At 33.7% G+C, this 24,249-nt stretch overlaps 1 protein-coding gene across 1 annotated transcript; it reads left to right on the top strand.

The window, feature by feature from the left end:
* The first annotated feature begins 759 nt into the window (after nucleotides 1-759).
* Nucleotides 760-22,087, top strand: LOC126748388 (alpha/beta hydrolase domain-containing protein 17B). Its single transcript, XM_050457594.1, has 3 exons — nucleotides 760-1,684; nucleotides 1,901-2,033; nucleotides 18,185-22,087. The coding sequence occupies exons 1-3, from the start codon at nucleotides 924-926 to the stop codon at nucleotides 18,266-18,268; spliced, it is 978 nt and encodes a 325-aa protein (XP_050313551.1). The 5' UTR covers nucleotides 760-923; the 3' UTR covers nucleotides 18,269-22,087.
* Nucleotides 22,088-24,249: the final 2,162 nt, after the last annotated feature.

Here is a 24,249-nt window from a genome sequence, read left to right as displayed (position 1 = left end):
GTATCGTGGCCATATGCATTAGCAGTCCAGGTATATTTTTAAGTTCGTGGTATTTACTAATGCGTTTCTGCGATACTGGTTTTAACCAAAATAGGGGAAAACGTTGACGTCACGGATCAGCTGTTTGGCGTTTGGTATTTACCAAATATTACCCGGTTTTGGACTTCTTAAACTTTCGGTTATACAGTCCAGAAGGCTACGCTTAGATTGTAAAAAATTGATTGAAAATTGCGATATTATATGCGCCCTTTATAAATTAAGAAAAATAAATACCAATTAGTTTTAAATTAGGAAGCAGAACAAGTAGTAATACGCTACAAAAAAAGGTAAATTAAAGGAGAGAAAATTAAAAATTAATTCCGGCAATAGTTGTTTATGGCTTCACCTATGCAAATTTACATGACCATTATACATAATTTCTTTTAGATGCAATAAAAGCATTTTTATTCGAGAGAAAAGAGTGGCTAAGGCTCTAGAAAATCAAAAAATTCGACTTAATTTTTTAATCAAACAGAAAAGGAAAAACATAAACTCTTTAATTCCTAATAACCAATTCATTTCAGCGACTGTTCCTTTAGACCATAGATATAAGGGGTTTAACTTTAGACTTTAGGCTTTAGACTTTAGAAGCTTTAAGCGTTCCTTTCAAAATTTTTAAGCGGTGGGGGAACAATACGTCACATTTACCTGTCAAAGTTGTCAACCAAAAGAGTAACCGCGGTCTTTACCAATTATTCAACGCTGAAAATCGGCTTAGTCGCTTCGTTTTGACAGCGCGAAGAAGACGACAATACCTCTTCCTGTGTAATTTAATTTTGTACCCTGGTGGACTTTGGGCGAACTTCAATTGTGAAGTCTGAAGTATAATGTGGTGAAGTGTTTTGGATCTTTTAACATGGCGTTGTCAACAATCAAATAATGAAATGCCAAAAAACCAAAGTTTATTAAAACAAATTGTAGTTTCTTATTTCAGTTTCTTTAAAAATAAGTTGTTAAAGTTACAGTTATTTTTGTTTCAGTTATCTAAAGTACAAAGAAAAATGAACGGTTTTAGTTTTAGTGAGTTTTGTTGCCTATTTTGTTGTCCACCTTGCCCTAGCAGAATAGCTGCAAAATTAGCATTTATTCCACCAGAACCAACTTACGAATTTGTTTCTGATGATAATGGAAAATGCACATTTGCCCTTACTGAACGGGCGGAATGGCAGTTTACAGAGAGAGAAAAAGAATTTATTGATGCATTTTATACAAGAACTATCAGAGGCAATAGGATAGCATGTTTATTTATAAGATGCTGTAACACAGCTAGATTTACAATTCTTTTTTCACATGCTAATGCTGTAGATCTGGGTCAAATGAGTAGTTTTTACTGGGGATTAGGAACTCAAATGAAATGCAACATATTTAGCTATGATTATTCTGGATATGGAGTGAGTGGTGGTAAACCATCTGAGAAAAATCTGTATGCTGACATTGATGCAGCTTGGCAAGCTTTAAGGACAAGATATGGTATTAGTCCTGAAAATATTATTTTGTATGGCCAAAGTATTGGTACTGTACCTACTGTTGATCTAGCAGCTCGCTATGAAGTAGGGGCTGTGATATTACATTCTCCACTTATTTCTGGGATGAAAGTAGCTTTTCCCAACACTAAAAGGACTTGGTTCTTTGATGCTTTCCCTAGGTAAGTCACCAATTCAACATCACCAAGTTCTTAAGTTCAGTGAGACTGTCTATATTAAATAGGAAAATTAAAAAGTTAAAACTATTTATTCTTTTATTATTCTTGGTTATTATGTACCTAAAACAAATTTTTGTTACACTTTTCTCGTATATTTACTTAAATGACTAACTTTTTGTTTTGATTTTTAAAGATTTTGTTTTATCTTTTCAAATCTAGCATTGACAAAGTACCAAAAGTGATGTCTCCAACTTTAATTATACATGGAACACAAGATGAAGTAATTGATTTTTCACATGGACTGACCATTTTTGAAAAGTGTCCCAAGGCTGTAGAACCACTCTGGGTAGAGGTAAGTCTTACTATAGACCAATATTTATTTCTTGTTCAATTTAGGATGTAACCATTGTGCATTTGTGTATTATAATAATTAGAAAGGGCAATACAAAATGGTAAGCTAGAAACTCAAAAACTTAATAATAATGCTTATTATGCAATATTTATGAAATTTCTTTCTTATAAATAGAAAAAATGCTAGGTCACATAGAGATTTATAGTTTTGTTTGAAAATTGATATATAAATTGTATTTATTAAGTCAAACAAATTTAAATTTAATGGTTCAAGATTAATCTACAACATGTTTGTATTTCAAAGTGACATTAGCTATGTAGGTAGATTTTATATGTTCAAATTTATTGTTTAAAAACTTAAAAACCAAACATAAATAATTCAGTGGTAGTCATATTTGGGCTTCAAATAACATATGTATTACACCTTAAAATGAAATATGCTAGTGAAGTGCGTGTCTCACAAGAGCTTCAAAATGTGAATTTTTATAAATACTGTCTTACTATTCATCTAGTCTTATGAGTTATTATAACTATTCATGAGTCTAGTCAGCAAAAGAATATTAAGAATGCAATAGTTGGGTTCAACTGAGTTGCCAGTTTTAGCTATGTTATGCACACTTTTTACTTTATTCTATTTGAATGTTAAAAGAAGAAAAATAGAAAGTATATTGTGAGAGCCATAAAAATTTTAAATAATAATAATAATAAACGACTCTTTATTAAACTCGGCGAAGGGCAGCCAAAGCTGTTTGCTTAACCGAGCATACAGAAATCAGCAATACATAATATTATAAATTACATGGTATAAACAGTCCTAATTAGTTACAATAATTATGATAAGGAGAAATTTACAAAATTCAATCCAAATATATTTAAAAGTTCACAACCCTGGTATAGAACTATATTTACTCAGCATAAACCCTTTTACACTTCTCTTGACACTTGACAAACTACAATTTTGAAGTTTATTATGCAACAAATTGTTATATAATTTTGAAGCAAGAAACGAAAAGCTATGTCGAAATATAGCTGTGCGATGCTTTGGTATATTTAAAAGGGTATTTTGATGTGTGATACGATCATGAGTGGAGAATCTAAATGCTAAACGATCTCTAAGATACTCAGGCGCTCCACTAGAGATGATTCTATGAAGAAAGCATGCGAAGTGTACCGTCTCTCGATCCTGCATATTTAACCACTTCAGTGCAGGTAACTTGTATCTGACATGATCACGGGCCCTTAAATTGTAAATAAAACGTATACATGAATTCTGCAAGAGTTGTAATCTTTTTTTTGATGTTACATCCAGGGCTGGGCCATACACAAAATTACAATAAGCAGTATGAGAGAGAACCAATGTTTCGCACAAAACCTTTCTCAACGGCAGTTCGAGTATATCTTTACTTTTGTACAGATTCCACAATGACATATACGACCTTTGAAGGACCCTTGCCAACTGGCTGCAAAATCGTAACTTAGAATCAATTATGATGCCGAGATTCTTACATTCTCTCATGATCGGGATTGGAGTTTGGGATACATGAATACCCAAATTATTCGTTGCCCACTCATGATCAGGACCAATGTATATTATGACTGACTTCGACGGATTCAGTCGCAATCCAATATTTTTAGAATATTCAGCTACTGACTCTAAACACTCATTCAACCAAAGAACAGCTTCGTCCGCATTTGCTTTAGAAAAACTGGTATATATTTGGGTGTCATCCGCGTATCGTTGAATTATACAATTATTGACAATAGAATCCACATCACATGTATAAATAACAAACAGCAAGGGTCCCAAAATCGATCCCTGTGACACGCCTTTAGTCAAAGGCCTCAAAGATGACTTCCCATCCTCAAAACGCACTGACTGAGTTCTACCTTAATAGGTAGCTCTCAAAAAAACGAATGGACGAAAGAGAAAATCCCAAAGAACTCAACTTAGCGCACAGAAGCTTGTGATCTATCGTGTCAAATCGTGCTGTAATTAAGCAGAACCAGTGCTGTAGTATTACCCTTATCAGCTGCTTCATATATGTCGTCTAGGACGCGCAATAAAATAGATGTTGTACTATAGCCTTTACGAAAGCCGGATTGATTAGGGCTAAGCAGAGAGTAGTGCTTTAGATAAGTAGTCACTTGGGCGTAAATTAGTTTTTCCAGGATCTTAGAGCACACACATAACAAACTTATAGGTTGTAAGTCAGAAAACGTTACTAGTTTATTATTTTTGGGCAAAAGAAGAACCACAGATGATTTCCACAGATCAGGGAATTGGCCACACAGAAGGCATTCATTAAAATTGCATTAAATACATCAATTTCTAAACACGGTGTAAACTGAAAACTGCTTGTTGGATGTATCTGTTTATATTTATTTATAAAAACGTCAGTTATATCTATCTTTTTCTCTTTTCGAACAGCATTTGTAAAATAGTTCCTGATTTCCTTATAAGCTTGCCAATCCTCTAGTTTTTTTGTTCGCTTATATGTAGATAATGTTTTATTTCGCTCCTTTTTCATAATTTTTAATACATCCGTAAACCATGGTGCTTTGGATTTGTCACACGTACTTTTTGAATAGGTGGGTGGCAATTAAATAACGCCAATATTTTGTCTGTCATAAACTGTGCTTTTTCATTTATACAAGCAAGATCAAAAATCTTTCCCCAGCCAATGTTTATCAACTCAGAGTTAAACGCCTCAAAATCAAAATATTTAAAACTCCTAAATACAACAAATTTAGGCTTCCTGCTAGGTATTCTACATAAGAGTTCACACGATATAAGCTGGTGGTCTGTTAACTCATGCATATTATGATGTTTGATGTCACCGTGAATCATATTAACATTAGACAGAATAAAATAATCCAGCAAAGTACAATTAGTTTTAGAGAGTCGCGTTGGATCTTTTACGACTTGCGAGAGGGAAAAGGAATTAAAAAAGATATCAAGAGTACTAGTTGAACTATTACAAGCCAAAAAATCGACATTCATATCACCCATACACACTAACTCATCACACAGAGGAATGACTGCAGCAATAGTCCATTCAAATGCCGTGATACCATCTAATAAATTAGTTCTAGGCGGACGGTAAAAATTACCAATAGCAACATTTATCCCTCCCACTCTGACCATCACCCAAAATTGCTCAAAGCTTTCTACAGATACAGTATCAATTGGTACCGCTGAAAGGTCGTCTCTTATGTATATGCCTACTCCCCCTCCCCGAGATCTGCGATCCTTCCTATAAAATTTAAAACCGTAAATAGCTAAAACCTCATCACTTATCGCGTCGCTCAACCAAGTCTCCGAGACTCCGAGAATATCAAGTTTTAAATGATTTAATTTATCTTTTAAGGCATTTATGCTGGGCAAAAGTGAACGTATGTTAATATGACCTACATTTAAATTTTTTGAGTTAGCCATAACAGAAAAGAATTTCCAATGTATATATAGAATAAAATATGTATCAGTATGAACTTACATCTAAAGAAAAAGGAAAATTAATTATATAGAGATAAATAGAACAAAATATTTATGAGGTTAGTTCATTTAGAAAGGCCTCGCTTTTTATAAATATAGCATTTTCTCCGTCGTTCTTCCTTGCCAAGACCTTGCCATTCCGATGCCAGACGTATTTGTATCCCAGTTCCTTTAAAGCTTTGGCATTTTTGAATAGGCGATAGGTATTCTTAGTTAACTCTTCATCTATGTAGATTGCAGCATCAGATATTCCCAGACAACAAACTCTAGGCGTAATTTTCCCCTTTTGAGACCGAGCAGATAGGATGCGGTTTTTAAGTTCTGTGTCTTTTAAAGTTAAAGATATTTTGGTTCCAGCCTTTGTATAAAAAGAATGCACTCTAGCAAAGTCTTCAAGTACCACCTCGACATTCAAAGCAGAACAAAGCTTAACAAGATCCCCAGTGATTACCCTTGTATCACTTTGACCATTAAGGGGAAATCCAGACAGGCAAATATTTTGTTGGATTTTTTTAGTATTCTCTAAATCGGCAGCTCTTTCTAGTCTCTCCACTTTTTCTTTTAGTATTCTATTTTCCTTTGATAATTCGGAAAATATTTCAGACATAATTCGATCGCTCTCTTTCCTCTTCAAATTGCTCATTAATGAAATCCATGGATCTTTTCACGTCTCGTACCTCGCTCTGTAGTTCCTTTATCAGCGTCTTAAGTTCCATCATGTCACCTTCGGACTTAGAAGATGAAGCCGGTACCGCGGATAGTCGTCTACTGCTGCTGTCACAATCTTTGCAGTTCCAGATGTTTTTTGGGCTTGTAACAATCTAGCCTCCACCTCAGTTACGCCTCCACAGTCGAGATGAAACATCGCAGAACAGCGCCCACATTGCAGCTTAAGACCCCTGCCCAAGCTTCGGCGACAAACCTTGCAATTTTTATTAGACATGCCCGTAAGGTATATGAAGAAAGCAGAATACTTTTGGCAACAATGTCGCACGGGTAATTTATATGCGACTAACTACCAAACAGTCCAAAGTCCAATATGCCGTGCTAAATCTCGGTAGTTTACAGGTTATTCATAAAAAAAACCTTACAAAACCAGGAATAGCTTACCAGTTACAGGTTCTTTTACAAGAAGGTATCACTCTGAGTCGAAGATGCCATAATAATAACGGTTATTTGCTTCAAAAAACAGCTTTTGAACATACAGCTAGGCGCACCGTTGCCGTTAGGCGCTTAATAGGCAAAAAATTAGTCCCACTGGGAATTATCCACAAATTATGATATATGTATATGCAGGTATTATATTAGTTTAATTATCAATTTATTAGTGTATTATAATAGTGTTGGATTATCAAAGAAAGGAAAATTTAGTACCTTTATATTTACAAAATAATTTATAATTCATGACCTGCACCGACCATTAATCCTTTTTGTAACTTTCAAGTTGCCTTTTTATTTACCAGTTGTATCTCAAAGGGCTAATCTGATAATAGTAGGTATAAAAGTATCTATTTAATTTTTCATTTATTTATAATCTTGTGACTTCGCTTTAAATTTGTTCCTTGGTGTTTATATTAATTTTTGTGTGGTATTGTGGTTTCTTAATCAGTAATATGAAACATTTAAAAAATAAAATTTTTAAAGGTCAGACTCATGAGGTTATTGCAAATGTAATAAAAATTGGTGGTGAAGAAAGTGCCAATAATGCTTTTAAAAAATAAAACCTAAGGATGTATTGTGGAGTAGAGCAATCTTCTAAAACTAAAATTAGAAAAGAAGACCAACATCGACAAAAGTTTGACCCTACAGAGCCTTTATCGACTCTAGGAAAAAAATGTAAGAGATCAGTACAACAAATAATTGGTGATGCTGATTTTGGCGGCATCAATGTGAAGATTATTAAAAAATAATGGATTTTATTGGAGAAGATGTCAAAACCGGCTCAAAATTTTAATGGAAAAGCCAAATATTCTACATTTAACATATAAATGTATAGGATCTATAAAGCAGTACCGTGGTGAGGGAAAAAATATAATATATTTAGATGAGACATGGGTAGATACCAATTTATTTAAAAAAAATGCTGGCACAGTGAAAGTGTCTTTGGAATACCAGAAAAAATTAGTTCAAGTGGTCGCTACATTATAGTAAATGTCGGAAACGAAAATGGATTTGTCGAGGGGGCATCTCTAATTTTTAAGGCTGGACGATCTACGGGGGATTATCATGGGCAAATGAACGAAACATTGTTATTATGGACAACGCCTTCTATTACTCTGTAATAGCAAGTAAAGTGTCCACAAAATTCTAGACAAAAGGTGCAATAGTAAATTGGCTCAAAGACAACATAATTAATTTTGACAACTTATTAAAAGAACATGGACTTAATCCACTTAGAACACCACCCTACATGTGCGAATTAAACCCTATAGAATTAGTGTGGGCGGAATTAAAATGATAATAAATAATAATAAGATAAGAAATAATGCATAAGAAATCATAATACTGCAGATTTAACAGTTACCAAATTATTAGATTTATTATACAGGGTGCGGCACAAGAGCGAACGTTTTTAGGACAGGTACTGATTGGCCATTAGAGAAGGGAGGGGTGTGCGTCAGATTACATTCAGTGCCTAGACTCAAAGCATTTCAATTCAATTAAAATTCGGCTAGATAGGTCTCTATTTTTTTTGAAGGAAATGGGGTTACCGTTTCAGTACCGTCTGAACGTTACGTTAATATGGTAAACACCTTCTTTATCCCCGAGTTGATATATCCCCAAGAAGATGTATTGACCGTGACCGTTAGTGGTTTCAGCAAGATGAAGCCACAGCACACACCGCCAGCCTTTGTTTGCCAGCCATTTAATTTCAATATCCGGTGACGTTTTATGGCCTCGTTCCCGGTTCCCGGACATGTCCATGTGTGATTTCCTTTTATGGGGGTACCTTAAGTCCCGCGTCTATGAAAATAATCCTCGTACATTAGATGAATTGAAAGATGCAATCTGCCAGGAATTTAGTGAAATCACTAGAGATTTGTTGCAAAAAGTCGAGGCTCGTTTACGCGAACGCCTTCAAAAATGCGTCGATGGAAACGGTCACCATATGCCTGATATTCTTTTTCACAACTGAAAATGCATCCGTCTTTGTGTATGTCTACCAATAAATTTTCCCTAAAGCAAAAACTAATTATTTTATGATTATTTAAAAAATATCCTATTCCTCTGCCGCACCCTGTATAAGAGGTTTATAGTTTTTTGTTTATTAGTGTTTTATTAACTTTAAGTAAGGTATAAATATATACAGGCTGTGTGCCCCCCAGGGTCATCCCCTTAAACATTTTAAATGGCAAGGGGTATCGAGTAATAACTTGTTTAAAAGGTCTTTCGAAGTATTTTATTTTGACGTTTGATTTTTTTAAATCGGTCGATTCGTTTTCGAGAAAATTAGAAAAATCTTTGTTTATCTTAATTTGTTCAGATAGAAAACAAAAACATGAAAATATCAGTTTTTATTTCAATAAGTCTTCAAAATGTTGCCCGTTTTTGGCCAAACAATGATATAGGCGATGTTCAAATTCCTGACGGACATTTTCAAAACATGTTGTGGGATATCATGGCAGCTGTCGATGATGCGTTGACGAAGTTCATCCAAACTTTCAGGTTGGGGAGTAAACACAATAGATTTCAAATGACCCCATAGAAAAAAGTCTAACGGCGTTATATCAGGAGATCTAGCAGGCCATTCTATAGGCCCCCTTCGCCCTATCCATTTATCTGGAAACTCGTCGTCTAGCCATTGCCGAACGGGAAGAACATAGTGAGGAGGAGCGCCGTCTTGTTGAAATATATTTCTGCCTCATCAAGTATAGTGCTTCTATCATCATCGGTTTTCAATGGATTCAGTGATAAGCGGATTGATGGTATTTTCCAACATATCCAAATAAATTTCTCCATTTAAATTTCCGCTATTAAATAATGGCCCAATCACTTTATTTCCTAAAATGCCTGCCCATACATTAATTTTTTGAGGGTACTGGGTATGCCCTTCTACAAGTGCATGAGGATTTTCATTGCTCCAATATTTACAGTTATGCTTATTAACAAATCCATTTAGATAAAATGTGCATGCATCGCTGAAGCAGATATTCTTTACATGAATAGTATAAGCATTAATCGCTTCAGTCATTTTTTCACAAAACTCAACTCGCCTGTCGAAATCGTCTTCGGTTAACTCTTGCAATATTTTCATTTTGAATGGATGAAATTTATGAAGTTTGGTAACTGTGTGAACAGAGCCTAATGAAATACCAGTGGCAGCAACAATTTTGCATAATGAAGTATTAGGATTTATTCCAAAATGACCCAAAACTTCAACTTGAACGGCTTCATCCAAAATTCGCCGATGATCACGTTTTTTATTTGCAACAGATCCAGTTTCAGTAAACTTAGTAACAAGGTCCAAAACATACCTATGCGAAGTTATCTTCTCCGGATTTCTGGCGTTAAACGTGACGGCGGTTTGCCGAGCACATTGATTTTGGGCACCATAAATTAGAATAATTTCCACTCTTTCGGCTAGTGTGTAAACCATTTTGGAAGTAAAATCTTCAATTCAACAAATAAATTTTCACTATTCCAATACTGTCACAAATGTAACTGACGGCAAAATAAATTCTTTATTTTCCTTAGCAACTATAAATAACTAAGCAGGTGTAACAATAAATACAGTTCGCCCAGGATATCTGTGTTGATGAAAAGAATGCGGAAAAAAATTCAGGTTGTTATTTAGTTTATTCCACGTCTAATCTTCGGAATTGCTGTTTATGTTGGTAGTTTCCGTTTTAAATTATAAACGAATTGTAGATTTGGCAACATTTTGAACACTTATTGAAATAAAAACTGATATTTTCATGTTTTTGTTTTTTATCTGAACAAATTAAGATAAACAAAGATTTTTCTAATTTTCTCGAAAATAAATCAAATTAAAGACTTCGAAAGATCTTTTAAACAAGCTATTACTGACCTCGGGAGGCAGAGGGTGAAAGAGGGTGAAGTAATTTTAGGTTAGAAAGTTGTCCCCCCTGACAAACCTTTTTTTTTTTTAAACAGTGGTTTTCGATAAATCCGTGGTGGGAAGTTTTCAATTGAACACCCTGTATATATATATATATATATATATATATACATATATTCTTTATGTTGTATAAAGTCTTTTAAGTTAGATTGTGGTGTTTAATTTTACTTGTTTTTTGTTTAATTTTTTTGTTTTGCAATGGAGATAAAAACATTTGAAAAATTTACTTCAAATCGTGTTAAGAAAAAAAATAAACGTGAGAAGAAATTTCCAATAATAGTCCAATAATACAGGTCTACCAAATGAATAGCGTTATTCTTGGTTACAAAAATAAAACAGGTATAATATCCAATATTTTGTAAATTGATTGTGTGCGCCACTGAAAATGCCTCGAGACCAAGACCGAAATGGGTTGTTTTATAGTATTTATGGCCTTCTTCCCACTTTCGTCGCTGTTACAGTTACCGCAGATGAATAGTACATGTTACAATTTTTAGAGCTTATCAACAATAAAGTCTTGTATTTAAGTGAATCTATTGCTATTGGTTGTTATCAATAATCACAAAAGAATTCTATTTTCTCTATGTGTTAAGCATATATTATCCAAGTATTATGTAGATTTATGGCAAAATAAATAGTTTTGAATTTAAATGTTCAACAGAGGTAGATAATATGCCATTGATATGCAATGTGGAATAAAAAAATTGTATTTCCTATACTTGTTGGCTCCAAATATTTTAAATATTGTTGTAAGTTAAATTAGGGTATTTCTTTATATTAGTTTATAAGTGACTAGCGACTACAGTGTCATCACAAAATTGATAAAGCTTTCTTTATTAGTCTGGCTTCTAATTTAATTGTCCTGAAGGATTCCACCTTTCAACTGATAGGCAACATGATCCGATATTAAGAAATATAAATTGGAAAGTATAACGTAATATTAGTACCATATTAGTAATTTGTGTAGTAAGGTATTTTCTGGATTTTATGCCGTTCGCACTGTGAGAAACGGGGTTGATACGGCACTGGTAAGAAATGTGTATTGCACTCTTGTAGAATCACATTTCAGAAATGGAATATGCTTCTGAGGCTGTTGTAGTATGATCCTATTCAAATCAAAAAAATATTTTTATTCTCTCTCTGTCAGATAATCCTGTCGCCCATACTTTATAAAAGGCCCATACCTTTTATAAAGTATGGGCGACAGGATCAGCTATCAAATAGTAATTATCATCTTACTGATTTTAAAAGGCTCAGAAAGCTTGTTAAATCTCACATAGATACTTGCTACAAATCCTACATAACTGATGTTCAAGACAGCATATACCAATCCCACATTATTTTGGTCATATGTGCAAACAAAAAAGGGTTGTTTGAGAATACCAGGTAAAATGCAGAGCAGATAGTTGATGTTTAGAAATACGTTTGCATCGTATTTCCAAAGTGTGTGTGCCATCAATGATAATGAGTTTCTGTCATTTAATCCGGATGTTTACAATTACACAATAGCTAATTCCACCTTACATATTGCAGAGTTCTCTGAGTTGGAGATTGAGGATGTTCTAAAAAATGAAGAGCAAGTGCTCGGGTCATGATCAAATACCCTGCTTCTTGCTGAGGGATTGTAGTGCCATTTTCTGTAAACCCCTTAGATTTCTCTTCAAGTTATCTTTAAAGACCTGCACTTTTCCTTCCTGTTGGAAGCTGGCTAGGGTGTGCCCAATATTTAAAAATGGGGAGATTGCTGACATTGCCAACTACAGGCCAATTTCTGTTCTTTGCAGCTTTGCAAAGGCATTTGAGAGGGTCCTGTAACTGCTTCAATTTACCCAGTTCTTGAATGATATGATTGATGATTCCAGACAAATTGATGTGGTGTATACGGACTTCTCAAAGGCTTTTGATCGGATTGATCATTTCGTTGTGCTTCAAAAGTTATGCGCTTTTGGTTTTAGTAAATCTCTTATCCTATTTTTTAAATCGTATCTTTTATCATGGCAACAATTTGTGACATACAATGGTTTTAAATCCAGCCTGTATGAAGCTGAAACAGAATCAAATGTTTCAAGGTTGAAACAACAGAGTTGCTGCTCAAAAAAATTATTGAAATGCAAAGCTCTTTCTCTAGGCGTTGGGCAAAACATGGGAGGATATTCGCACAGAATTTTTATCGACGTTTTCAAGACCTGTTGACCTTTTGGCAATGCTCAAGGAAACAGTTCTGCACGTTTTACGACTAGAAATGCACCTTGTGAGGCTTGTGAAAATGAGGGTGCCTTAACAATATTGTTTGCCTGTCTTGTTGTTGCAAGCAGGTCTGAATCAGTGCATAAGAAATTGCACATTAACATACTAAAAGATTTAGAGTTTTGAGTCGGATTTAGACGCTATACAGATAAAAGGCCGGCGCCATTTCAAACTGATGATCAAATTGGTTCCAAGAGTCGTGCCCTTACTCCGCCAGATTAAAAGGAATAACCAGTTATGGGCAAGTGTCTGCGGCAAAAATAGGAAAGCCTTTTGTTTGTGAGCCATATTGCAAAAAAGGAAAGTCTTCTGATGGTAAGCTGTTGTATGAACCAAAAATGGTTAGATCGCTCCTTTTTGTTTGATTTAGATTGTGACCATTCTTTGATTAAACATAGTCTTTCAATTTTTTGAAACGAAAAATCTAAAGACTGTATATTGTCTTGGATTTAGGTGGGAAGGCGTAATTTTGTGTTATTTACAAATTATATTATTGGGTGAAGTTCAAGATATTTTTCTTAATCTTTTTTTTATGTATTGTGCCTGATGATTGCATTTCCTTTGATGTTTTATTGAGAAAGATTTAATAAGTCAAAAAAATGATATTTGTTTTAGCAACAAAGGTTTTATTATAACCTGTGAAAGTTGTGTCTTGACTTACAAAAAGTATAGGGCAAATATTGAATAAATCGATACAGATTTAAATAATTCTGAATTCAGCTAAGGGTGGAATTTTTGAGTTCTAAAGTTACAGAATTATTACAAGCCAATATTATTCGACCCAGCTGTTCTTAGTATTCTTACCCATTACCATTAATAAATGACCAAATTAACGGTGCTTTTTATTTTTGGACTGTTGGTATGGATTCAGGATTTTACCAAATACCATTGGTATTGGATAAAAATTAGTTTTGTCAGAATAGTATTGAGAAAATGGTTTTCGTAACTCCAGATCGCCAATACAAGTTAATTACAATATTACATGTGTATCAAAGATTTGACTTAATGACACGTTGAATGACAATAAATGAAAACAGTGGTGAATTAGCTGACGGTAGATACATAGTATTCCGAAACGACAAGAACTGTAAGGAAGCACGCGTTTTACGAGGAGGAGGCGTAATGTGTTGTGTAAAAGAAACTTAACCGATATTAATAACAAAGAGTATAGCGAATAAAATTTGCCGTTGTCTATATCGTTGCTGATGATATACTGACTGATTCCTTCTGCTTCAATTTCAAGTTGTATTGTTTGGTAACTGTTTTATCGGTTTTGGCTGATGCCTGATTTTCATTTAATTTAAGAAATTTGAATTTCTTAAAACTGAAGCTCAATACCTAATTATGTGTATCTGATTCGAATTGGTGGGTTTTGCCCTAATATTGCTAAAATTAAGACGCTGAGTTATTTGCCAATTCCCAAAGGTCTTACACAAGTTCGTTAGTTTTAAGCTTTGTACTTTCGACGGTTTATACGAGGTTTTTCTAAAATTGCAGCTCTATATGTTCTCCATGGCTGGGCAATCTCGAAACTGTAAGGCATATAGTAAAATATCTGACTTCTTCTGACACCAATAATAGTGATTCTCTGATATACATATTTGTCAGTTCCAGATATTTTTAATATTGTTTAAAGTTAAATTAAGGTATTTGTTTAGATTAGTTTCTACGTGACTGGCGACTGCGGCGTCACCATAAAAGCGATAAGGCTTCGTTTATTAGTCTGGCTGCTAGTTTAATAGTGCTGAGGTATTCGATATTGATGGAACTGACATGTAACGTGATACAATTAAATAACTCGAAAGCCAATGTTAATAAAAAAAAATAATTTATTAACTATTCGTGATACAGGAGGTTTTATATGATTAAAATGACTTATACTATTTAGGACTACGTGCAAGAAGAATATCAACTAGCAAATGAAAATGAAAAGGGCTTACAAATAGTTAAATATAGTTATAATGTAAATAAACAAATCATCATCATCCTAATCTTAAAGGATAAGGGTTGCAATAGATGTGGCTATGAGTCATATAACTATCCGATCATAAGAAATAAATATTGGAAAGGTGAAATATAGCATAGGAATGAATAGAGGATTCATGAAAAAGTTATTATTGAATTTAGGGGCAAGGTTTGACAGTTTTTAGAGAGAATTCGTCGAGATCTTTAGAGGTCAATAGTTTATTTATTTATTTTAGTACAGGAAAACCCCATTAGCCGTTACAAAAATTTCAAGTTTGATTAACATTTAAATAACTAATTTAAAAAAGCAAATAAAAAATAAATTGATATACTAATGGAAAATAAAAAATAGAAATCCCACTAGAGGTAACCAGGTACATAATCCCTACCTAAATTCTATCTAAGATAAATTAAATACATCAATTTCAAGATTATTTATCAGGGTCAAATTCCTATAAATAGGATTATTTACACCATACGAGTACAAGGTTCTATAAAAGGGAATATAGAATATTGCCTGGTGTCTTAGCCGTTGGTACGATAACACCAATTGAATTTAAGAGAATAGGACAGTCCAACATGCCATTAAAAAGTTTAAACATAAACAGTATGCCAAATATCTCTCTGCGAGCACTAAGTGAAGACAAGCTAGCTCGTTGTTCCATCATTCTGTAATCATGGGTCTCCATTCTAATACCCTCCCTAAAAGCACATACATTTTGATTTTGAAAATATGGTGACCACACAACTGAGCAGTATTCCAAAACAGGCCCTATTAACGCACGGTATACCAATCTGGTAACCCTCACTGAAAAATACTGGCAATTTCTTAGAACAAAACCAAGCATCTTTGAGCCTCTTATAGATATAGAATTGATGTGGTCAACGAAGGTCAACTTGTTATCCAAAAGGACACCCAGGTCCTTAATAGTAGTGACACACTGAATTGCTGTACCATTTATGGACTAGGACGATGGGAACCCATTCACTTTGCGCGTAAAGCTAATAAATACGCACTTCTTGATGTTAAGATTCAGCTGATTTTTCGTACACCAAACACAATCTATCAAGATCTTGATAGATTGTGTTGATTGCAGGAGTTTCTGGTCTAATGGACTCGTAATACATCTCCAAAACTTCAAATCATTAGCAAATTTTAGACATTTACTATTCTCAAAACGATAAGTAATATCATTTATAAACAAAATAAGAGTAGAGCAAAGTCTGGTAAAAACTGGTTTGAGGAATTTGAAATCAAATATAATTCTTCATAAAGAATTTAACATTGTAATTAATTCCTCCTTATTTAAGGGAAGAATTTTTTTTTTGTAAGTCAATTTTCATTCATTTTATTAAACAAATTTTTTTTGGAATACATTTAAATTCTTTTCAACGCTTGCTTTTTTTTTAAATATTTCTCGTTATTAAAAATTCAAAATATTTTTAAGTTAAAAAGACAATGTGACATTCGCAACGCTATGTATCTGCCCAGCTTAACAGCAAGGATGTCAAAACGTTGGCGGCTAGGGGCTGCCCACAGACAGAAATACTATCCCCAACCCTGTGCTGCCTAGTAGCAGACAGCCTAATGAATTCTTTAAACAGGGCTGGCCTATACACGAAGGCCTACTCAGACGACCTGATAATCCTTTGCACGGATAATCCTTTGCACAGGGCCCTGCGTATAGTAGCAAAATGGTCCCTCTTGGACAGCGGCCTAAAGGTGCGTATTGACCTGCATTAATACACTCCAAACGTGCCGCGCGCGCTGCAACAAATTTGTCTAGTAAGTACGTTGCGCCGAACAGAATGCGCAAAACATTTTCGGAGGATTATTGGTAAATGGATTTTGCTCAATAACATGCAATTGTAATTCCAACATGCATTTGCAATACCCTAGAACGGTTCGATTTCTGGGAATGATATTAGATTCCAAACTCTCCTGGTACGATTATGCAGACATCAGAATTAAGAAATCCGCCTGCGCACTTTGGCCCTGCAGGAGGACTTCCAGTAGCACTCGGCTTTCGGTAGCACCTGGGGTCTCTTACGATCCTTCACTGGATCTTTATCTATTGTCGTTGTACACTTCTCACATACGGAGGACTATCGTTTGGTGGCCCTGTATGGAGAAAGCAAAACTTCGACCTCAACTGGATGCAAGGGTTTTGTGGCAGGCTCCAATGGGTCTACATTGCTAAACAGATAGATGATCTGGTATATACATGGCCCCAGAATGAACACCAGAGCGGCTCGCATCTCATACTGGAGATCCCAGTCTAGCCTCCCTTGTTAGACTGGGATCTGCGAAACGGCTGGTAGGTCTCGAACCTATAATCGATATAGCCAAATGTGTAGCTGTTGCATCAATGAAGGGTCTGCTGGAGAATTGGATTGGCGTGAAATGGACGGAAGCATCTGGCATGCGATAGGGTAAGCCACACATAGATAGGCCCTCTTTCTGTCTCGCCAGACAACTACTGCGCTTAAAGAGACGCGAAATTCGGCTAGTGATAGATCTTTTAACCGGACACTGGTATTTAAGACACTATGGTATTGCGGACAACCCGGAATGCCGGTGTTGGAAGGAAGATGATACTGCAGACTGGGGTGTGCCCTACACTCGCGCGCGCTCGAATATTAATACTTACGGTTTAGCCAGTGACATTTAGTCATTTTCAAATTTGAAACAGATGCTTCATTCGCTTTGGCAAAGGCTTTTGGTCTCTGGTAACCCTCGGCGGGGTAGAACAACAAATAAAAAACCATTCAATACAATTCAATTGACCAAAAAGCTATCCTGTCAAACTTTTTACCGGATATTAAAAAACATTTTTAAAAAACTGTAGTGCTGGAGGGGTTTAACTATACTAGGAAACGTTGGTGGAGTTTCAACCTACATTTATAAGTTGGTACACCCTGTATAAAGAGGTGAAGCCATTTGGTGCAATAGCATCCCACGATATTTTTTTTCAGCAGGATGATTCTCAATGGCGTTTTCTTTTTACTGGACACAATAAGGCATTTTAATTCAAAGGGAATCAAATGATATCCATCTTTTTAAGAAAATATGAAGTGTAATACAATTGCTATTTAAATTTTTATAGCAATTGTATTACAGCAACCAATAAAGATTTGCCAAACATAAAGAAAAAAAGTTTTGTTGATTGAGGTAATATATAAGATATTACCATTGATAGTTTTATTGCACAATAAATTTGCATTGGCATTTTATGAAAATCTCCTTTTTCGCTTCAAATCGAAAAAACTGCCAGAGTTTTTCTTACTAATTATCCGCAATTACAAAAAGTATCTTAAGATTTCCAAATAATTGACGTAAGTCTTAATATACGTATTTTTTTTTAAGGGCGCTGGACATAATGATGTGGAGCTATTTCCTGTTTATTTAGAAAGGCTGAAGCAATTTATCACAGTGGAACTGGACAACTGACAGCTGGTAAATATCGAGGAGTGTACATTTAGTTCACGAACATCAAGTTTGGTTGGCGAGAAACTTCTATAGCGGACGGCAGCAGGAGCGATAGAAAAACTGCCAGACAAATTCCAGATAAAATCGCTGTCCTGCCAAAATGCCGTCTTAAAATGTGTATTTCCTTTCATAACGTTACTATAGCAACGTGATCACTAAATTTCCATTAAACCTTGATAACTAAAGGATTTCATATATACTTGTAGGATTACGGTATGTAAATAATGAACTACAAAATGAAAATTAGTGAAATGGTCCTTTGGTTATAGTTATTACATGTTGGGGAGTTCCTCGCGGTTTGCTTCTGAATTCTCTTTTGCCTTTAATTTTTTTTTAGTTTTTAATATTATACGCCATTATTTAAAGTTTTGTAAATCATGTGTTAAATAAGTTAGCTCTAAACCTGAAAGTTAGAGTAAGACAATCTAAAATAATTATTACCTAGACCATTGTGTCTTATAAAGATTTAATAAATAAAATTGTAATGGAAATGTCAAATCTTGTTACCTGCAACTAAAACTATACCTTATCATAGTAAACTTATTGTGAATCTTTGTATTGGTTATGAATGATTCTTTGACTGTAAAGAAGTTCAAATAATCCATAGTGATAAATGTAAAAGTTACTAAAGACTCCCTGTAAGACTTTTTTGACATGTAGTATGAAATATCTCATAAGGAAAATAAGTAACTGTTTTGAGTGAACTTGATGCAATATTTACTTAAGTTGGTAAGAATTTTTATATGTATATTTTTTTAGATAATTAAAAAGGACAGTTAAAAAGCCACTGTAAATATTTACATACAACTGAGGGCAAAATAGGCATTGCATCACTTAGGTCTTTGCGTGAGCACATTGGTAACGGTTGGTTCCCTTGTTAGATATGTAAAAATTTATTGCCTGGTTCGAGTGACTTGATCTGTTAATGTAAATATGGTATCTATTCATAGTTGCTGTTGAAATTTCATCATTAATTCTTATTTAAAAAAATCCTAGACTTGACACGTTATCTATTAATTATGACGGTGGGGGCAAAACGTTTTTTGTATTACTGTCTAAATGGCGCCTATTTACTAATGACCCGGAAAGGTTTTGAAAAATTCTACCACGCGCCGTTTATAAAAATATATTAAATTGACTATCTAGTCCAACATTCTTAAGTTTTAGCGCTGGAACGCACCGAGTTAAAAATAATTTGTAACAAACGGTTTAGGTATGTCTACATATTTTTTAATTTGATCTTGAGAATTTTTTATTAGTTAGCGGAGAGTTGGGACTAATAATAATAAAAGTTAATAATTAAACATGTTTTGGGCATGAAATTTGGACAACTTGTACTAAATTAACTGGGCAAAATTGATAAGCTTCAATCCCTGTCTCATTATTGATAGTTTAAAATTGATTTAGGGCTCTTTATTGATAGATTAAAAATTATTTATTAATTTAGTACTTTCATGTGTGTGACTGACAAGATCTTACACAGAGTTTTTTTACCCTATTTTGTGCTTTTTTTGCGTGCTTTTTTTTTATCCTAACCTTGGTGCTTTTTGGCATGTTAATGGATTGTATGTCCGTGGATAGCCTTTAAGAACATAAAAGCATAAAAAGTTGGGGTTGCATCTTTACAAAAAAAAACATTTTCAACTGATGTGTCAGAAATAATTAAGATTAAGATATGTCAACTTTAACAAACTTTATGAGGAAATGTTGATGCGCATTTGGATCAGCATGTAGAATGTGCTGTTTCATTTAATTATTTCGATAATTTTGGTTCTGTTTGCTCTTCTGGTGTGAATTTTTTGACTTGACTTTTTTCTGCTTTGGGTTATATTGTATTTTGTTACTTTTGTAATATCTCCATCGTTTATCCCGAGATTATTTAAAATTTTCATTTTTTTTTAACCCGTAATTTTGTAACCCGTTTCATTTTTTAGGCGTACGTCTGTATTTTCCTTAGTATTTTATTTAAATGATTCCTGCCTTAAATAATTATTATCTTTTTCAATTGCTTCTTGTATTTAATACACTTGGCATTTAAAAGAAAAAATCATCTGTGAAGATGGTGCTCGTATGCGAAGATTATTTTGGTAAATTTGTATATACACTTTTTGGGAAAATTTTTAACAATAAAAAGGGAACCGATAATGAACTATTCGCTTTTCCACCGTTTTTACTACTACAGAACTACCAACTGGTGTTCTATAGATAGATAAACATTTTTTTTTCTGGGATTTTATAATCAAATTATTGCAAGTAATGGTAATAAAAGATCAAGTGGTAATTTACGCAAGAAGGTAAATATAATGTGGTCTCACCCACTACACTAGTACTGCGAGTGGTATTTAAAATTTTGTATAAAGACCTAGATTTAAAGGTTTTTTTTTATTAACCTGTGATGTTTCTACGATAAAGTAACTAGCCCAAACTAATTAAATAAATATTTATAGTGTAAGATAATTCTGGAAAGGCTCTTTGCCTTTTAATAGACTTATTTTATCGACTGTATTTATAGGAAAAAACTAAACCTCACTAGGGCAAAAAAATGTATGAGTAAGAAATAACAGTTTAATGCTGGTTTTACCACATTTGTCGGTATGTTATATGTATTTTGATTTTTAATGATTTAGGTTTTAATAATTAGTTTGTTCCTCTTTGTTCTCTCTACTATAGAAATATTTAGTATAACAAAAATGTATCTCGGTGAGGGCAGTTTTAATGTAAAATTCACACATCTAAATTTCGATTCTGCCGAGTAGACCAAATATTTTGTTCGTGGACCAAGCCATATCATGCAAATGTTTCTGTAAATGGTAGCATTTGAAAACTTCTTTAAGTAATAACATTGTGAGATTAATTCTACTGATTTGCTCCTTAGCTAATAACTTTATGGCTAGCTTAAATTTAGACATATCTTTAAAATTTGGTATGTTAGGCTTTTAATGGCTCTTACTAAATAATTTATTAAAAAACATTTAAACCAACAATTTAACATCCTTCTTATTTAGCATATATCATAAGTAATCTTACATTTTAATTTTATTTTGGCCTTAGTTTTTGTAGGAACAAAATGGAAGTTAATGATTTTTGTTTATTGGATTTATACACGTGTAATTCTATAAAATGTACTCCTAGAACATTAGTTATTAAAAGGATTTACCACCTGGGCCAAAGTTACGAGTTAAAATTATCTAAAAAATATAATTACGTGGATAGTGCCTGTGTAGGTTTTAAATTAGGTATAATTTAAATTAGAAACTTAAGAACCCTTTGTTTTTCCGTATAAAAAAGATACCTACTTCGAAGTAATGAGCCATCCTATTTTTAAACAAAAGGTGAAAGATAAAATTACAATCCTGATAAAAATTAGGCCAATGTGATTTTCTTATCGATAAGAGTCATAAGGGAGAAATATATAAGTGAGATTCGTATTGTTAGCACCGACATCAAATTACTAATATTTGCTCTATTCTAATCCTAGTTTCTTATTAAAAATAAAATTTTAAAATCTTTTAACATATAACTAAAGACATTTTTAAGATCCATACATTAAATTTAGCACTTAAGTAAGGTTGAAAATTAAAGTGAATCTTATTAATAGCTAAAAGTATGTTTAAACAATTACAATTAAGGCAATAAATACTTAAGATTTTTTTACTGTTATTTCTTACGCATTTTGTATCACCTTGAATGTTAAGACAATTTTGTATAAATGCTGAGTGCGAAAACATGTATTTGTAATATTCATATGCTCTTATTAATAAATGCATTTTTATATACCTATCACCTTTTTTAATAAATTAAGGAATACCCATGTATTAAATCTGTTTGTGATTGTATCGATATTACTATAAAAACGTGATTTATACAGGGTGTTAGTAAATAAGTGCGACAAACTTCAGAGGGTGATTCGGCATGGAAAAATAATGACAGTTTGCTATATAAACGTATGTCCGCAAATGCTTCGTTTTTCGAGATACGTGGTGTTAAAGTTTTTCTTAAAAATTGACAATTTATTTATTGCTCTGTAACCGGTCGAGATATGCAAATGAAATTTGGAGGGTTTTAAGAGGTAGTTATCGCGCATTTTTTGGCATGCAATTAAGAATTTTATGTTCACCATTGGCGCGTTACCCGTACACGCATGATTTCAATTTTTTTAAAGAAAAAAATGGTACGCCACAGATATTTCAAATTAAAAATGTTGTTTGAATTCCTCGTTCAATTTGTGACCAAAAACCTTTCTTATCTTTTTTTCGTATGTAGCGCTGTTTTTACGCAAAAAAAAATCTTGACGCGTATTTTTCATTTCTTTATTACATTATTATTACTATTATTATTACTATTTCTTATTATTATATCTAGTAGGCTACTGTCAAAATATAAAATGTCAACATTTATGTGCAAAATACGAAATGTCAAATTAGCGTTCCTTCACTATTAAGCTTTTAGTTATTATTAATAAGTAATTAATTTTTCTTTTGGAAAAAATGGAACATGTTACAAATGCGGAACTGTCAGATATGCATTTTATCTATGGCTGAAGTAATGGAAATGGTCGGTAAGCTCGAAGATTGTATGCTGAGTTGTATCCAGGACGTAGAGTACCCCATCACACAATATTTGCTCGTCTTCACCGACGTTTGCGTGAAAATGGTACGTTTAAGACACAAAGGGCTGACTGCGGACGCCTTCGACAAGTACGAACGGTGAAACTAGAAGAAGCAGTTCTAGAGTAATTGCAGAGTCACCTGAAACAAGTATTCGAGAAATTGCCAACATATTGAATGTAAGCAGCTTCACTGTATTTGAAATTCTTAAAGAAAATCATTTGTGTCCATTTCATATTTAGCGTGTGCAAGCTCTACTATCTAGAGACTTTCTTCCCCGTCTATTTTTTTGCCAATGGATTCTTCATTACATCGCTCAAATTTCTAATTTTTAAATGGTATTTTGTTTACTGACGAGGCTACTTTTGGTAAACATTGCATACGAAATTTCCATAACAATCACTTATGGCTGAGGCGAATCCACATGCAATCTTTGAGGCTCATTTTCAGCATCAGTTTTCAGTAAATGTAAGGCTTGGATTAATTGACGATCATTTAATCGGTCCATATTTCCTCCCAGAACGCCTATAAACGGAGAATCTTACCTTCATTTCCTACAGGAAGAGTTACCTGTTTTTTTTTGAAGAAATTCCTCTATAGCTGTGGCAACACTTATGTTTCATGCATGATGGGGCACCAGCCCATTTTAGTATCAATGTACGTAATCACTTAGATACAGTATTTCAAATCGTTGGATAGGTAGGGGAGGTACAGAACATTGGCCTGCTCGATCGCAGATTTAAATCCTCTAGTTTTTTGCATTTGGGGTTTTCTTTAGTGGGGTTTAAGTCATTAGTTTATTTCACTCCCATCGAAAATTCGAAAATGTTGATGACCTAAGGAATCGAATTATAGCCGGCTGTGAGGAATACATTAGGAATATTTGCGCGATATAGGAGAATTAATGAGGCAATCTTGTGTAACGTCTGAGGGAGGTCATTTTGAACACTTGTTGTAGTTTTGCGCCTATTTAAAATGTTAGTATTGTTATTTCTCTTATTATTCTGGTTTAATGTTGTTGTATTAGATAGTTCTTGATAATGCATTAAAGAAATGAGAAATACACGTCAAGGTGTTTTTTTGCATAAAAACGGCGCTACATACGAAAAAAATGTGAGAGATGTCTTTTGCCACAAATCGAACGCGGAATTCAAAAATTATTTTTAATTTAATATACAGTGCTTTTCTTTGAAGCCCCCCCCCCCCATTTATTTTTTGAACGGGTCAAAAAAAATTTTTGAAACTTGGCATAAGTAAATTGGTCTATAGATACTATTGACCAATTTACTTATGCCATTGGAATGTCTAAATAATGTTCAATAACCTTTAACGTGA

This window comes from Anthonomus grandis, chromosome 22, assembly GCF_022605725.1.
Source record: "Anthonomus grandis grandis chromosome 22, icAntGran1.3, whole genome shotgun sequence".
NCBI lineage: Eukaryota > Metazoa > Arthropoda > Insecta > Coleoptera > Curculionidae > Anthonomus > Anthonomus grandis.
This window is presented reverse-complemented; position numbering and strand designations above follow the sequence as displayed.

What these genes read in the sequence shown, in the direction of transcription:
- LOC126748388 (XM_050457594.1), top strand. Translation starts at nt 924, where the DNA reads ATGCCAAAAAACCAAAGTTTATTAAAACAAATTGTAGTTTCTTATTTC. An exon ending in TTCTTTGATGCTTTCCCTAG is followed by an intron (nt 1,685 to 1,900) that starts GTAAGTCACCAA and finishes TTTCAAATCTAG; the next exon opens with CATTGACAAAGTACCAAAAG. An exon ending in TAGAACCACTCTGGGTAGAG is followed by an intron (nt 2,034 to 18,184) that starts GTAAGTCTTACT and finishes TTTTTTTTTAAG; the next exon opens with GGCGCTGGACATAATGATGT.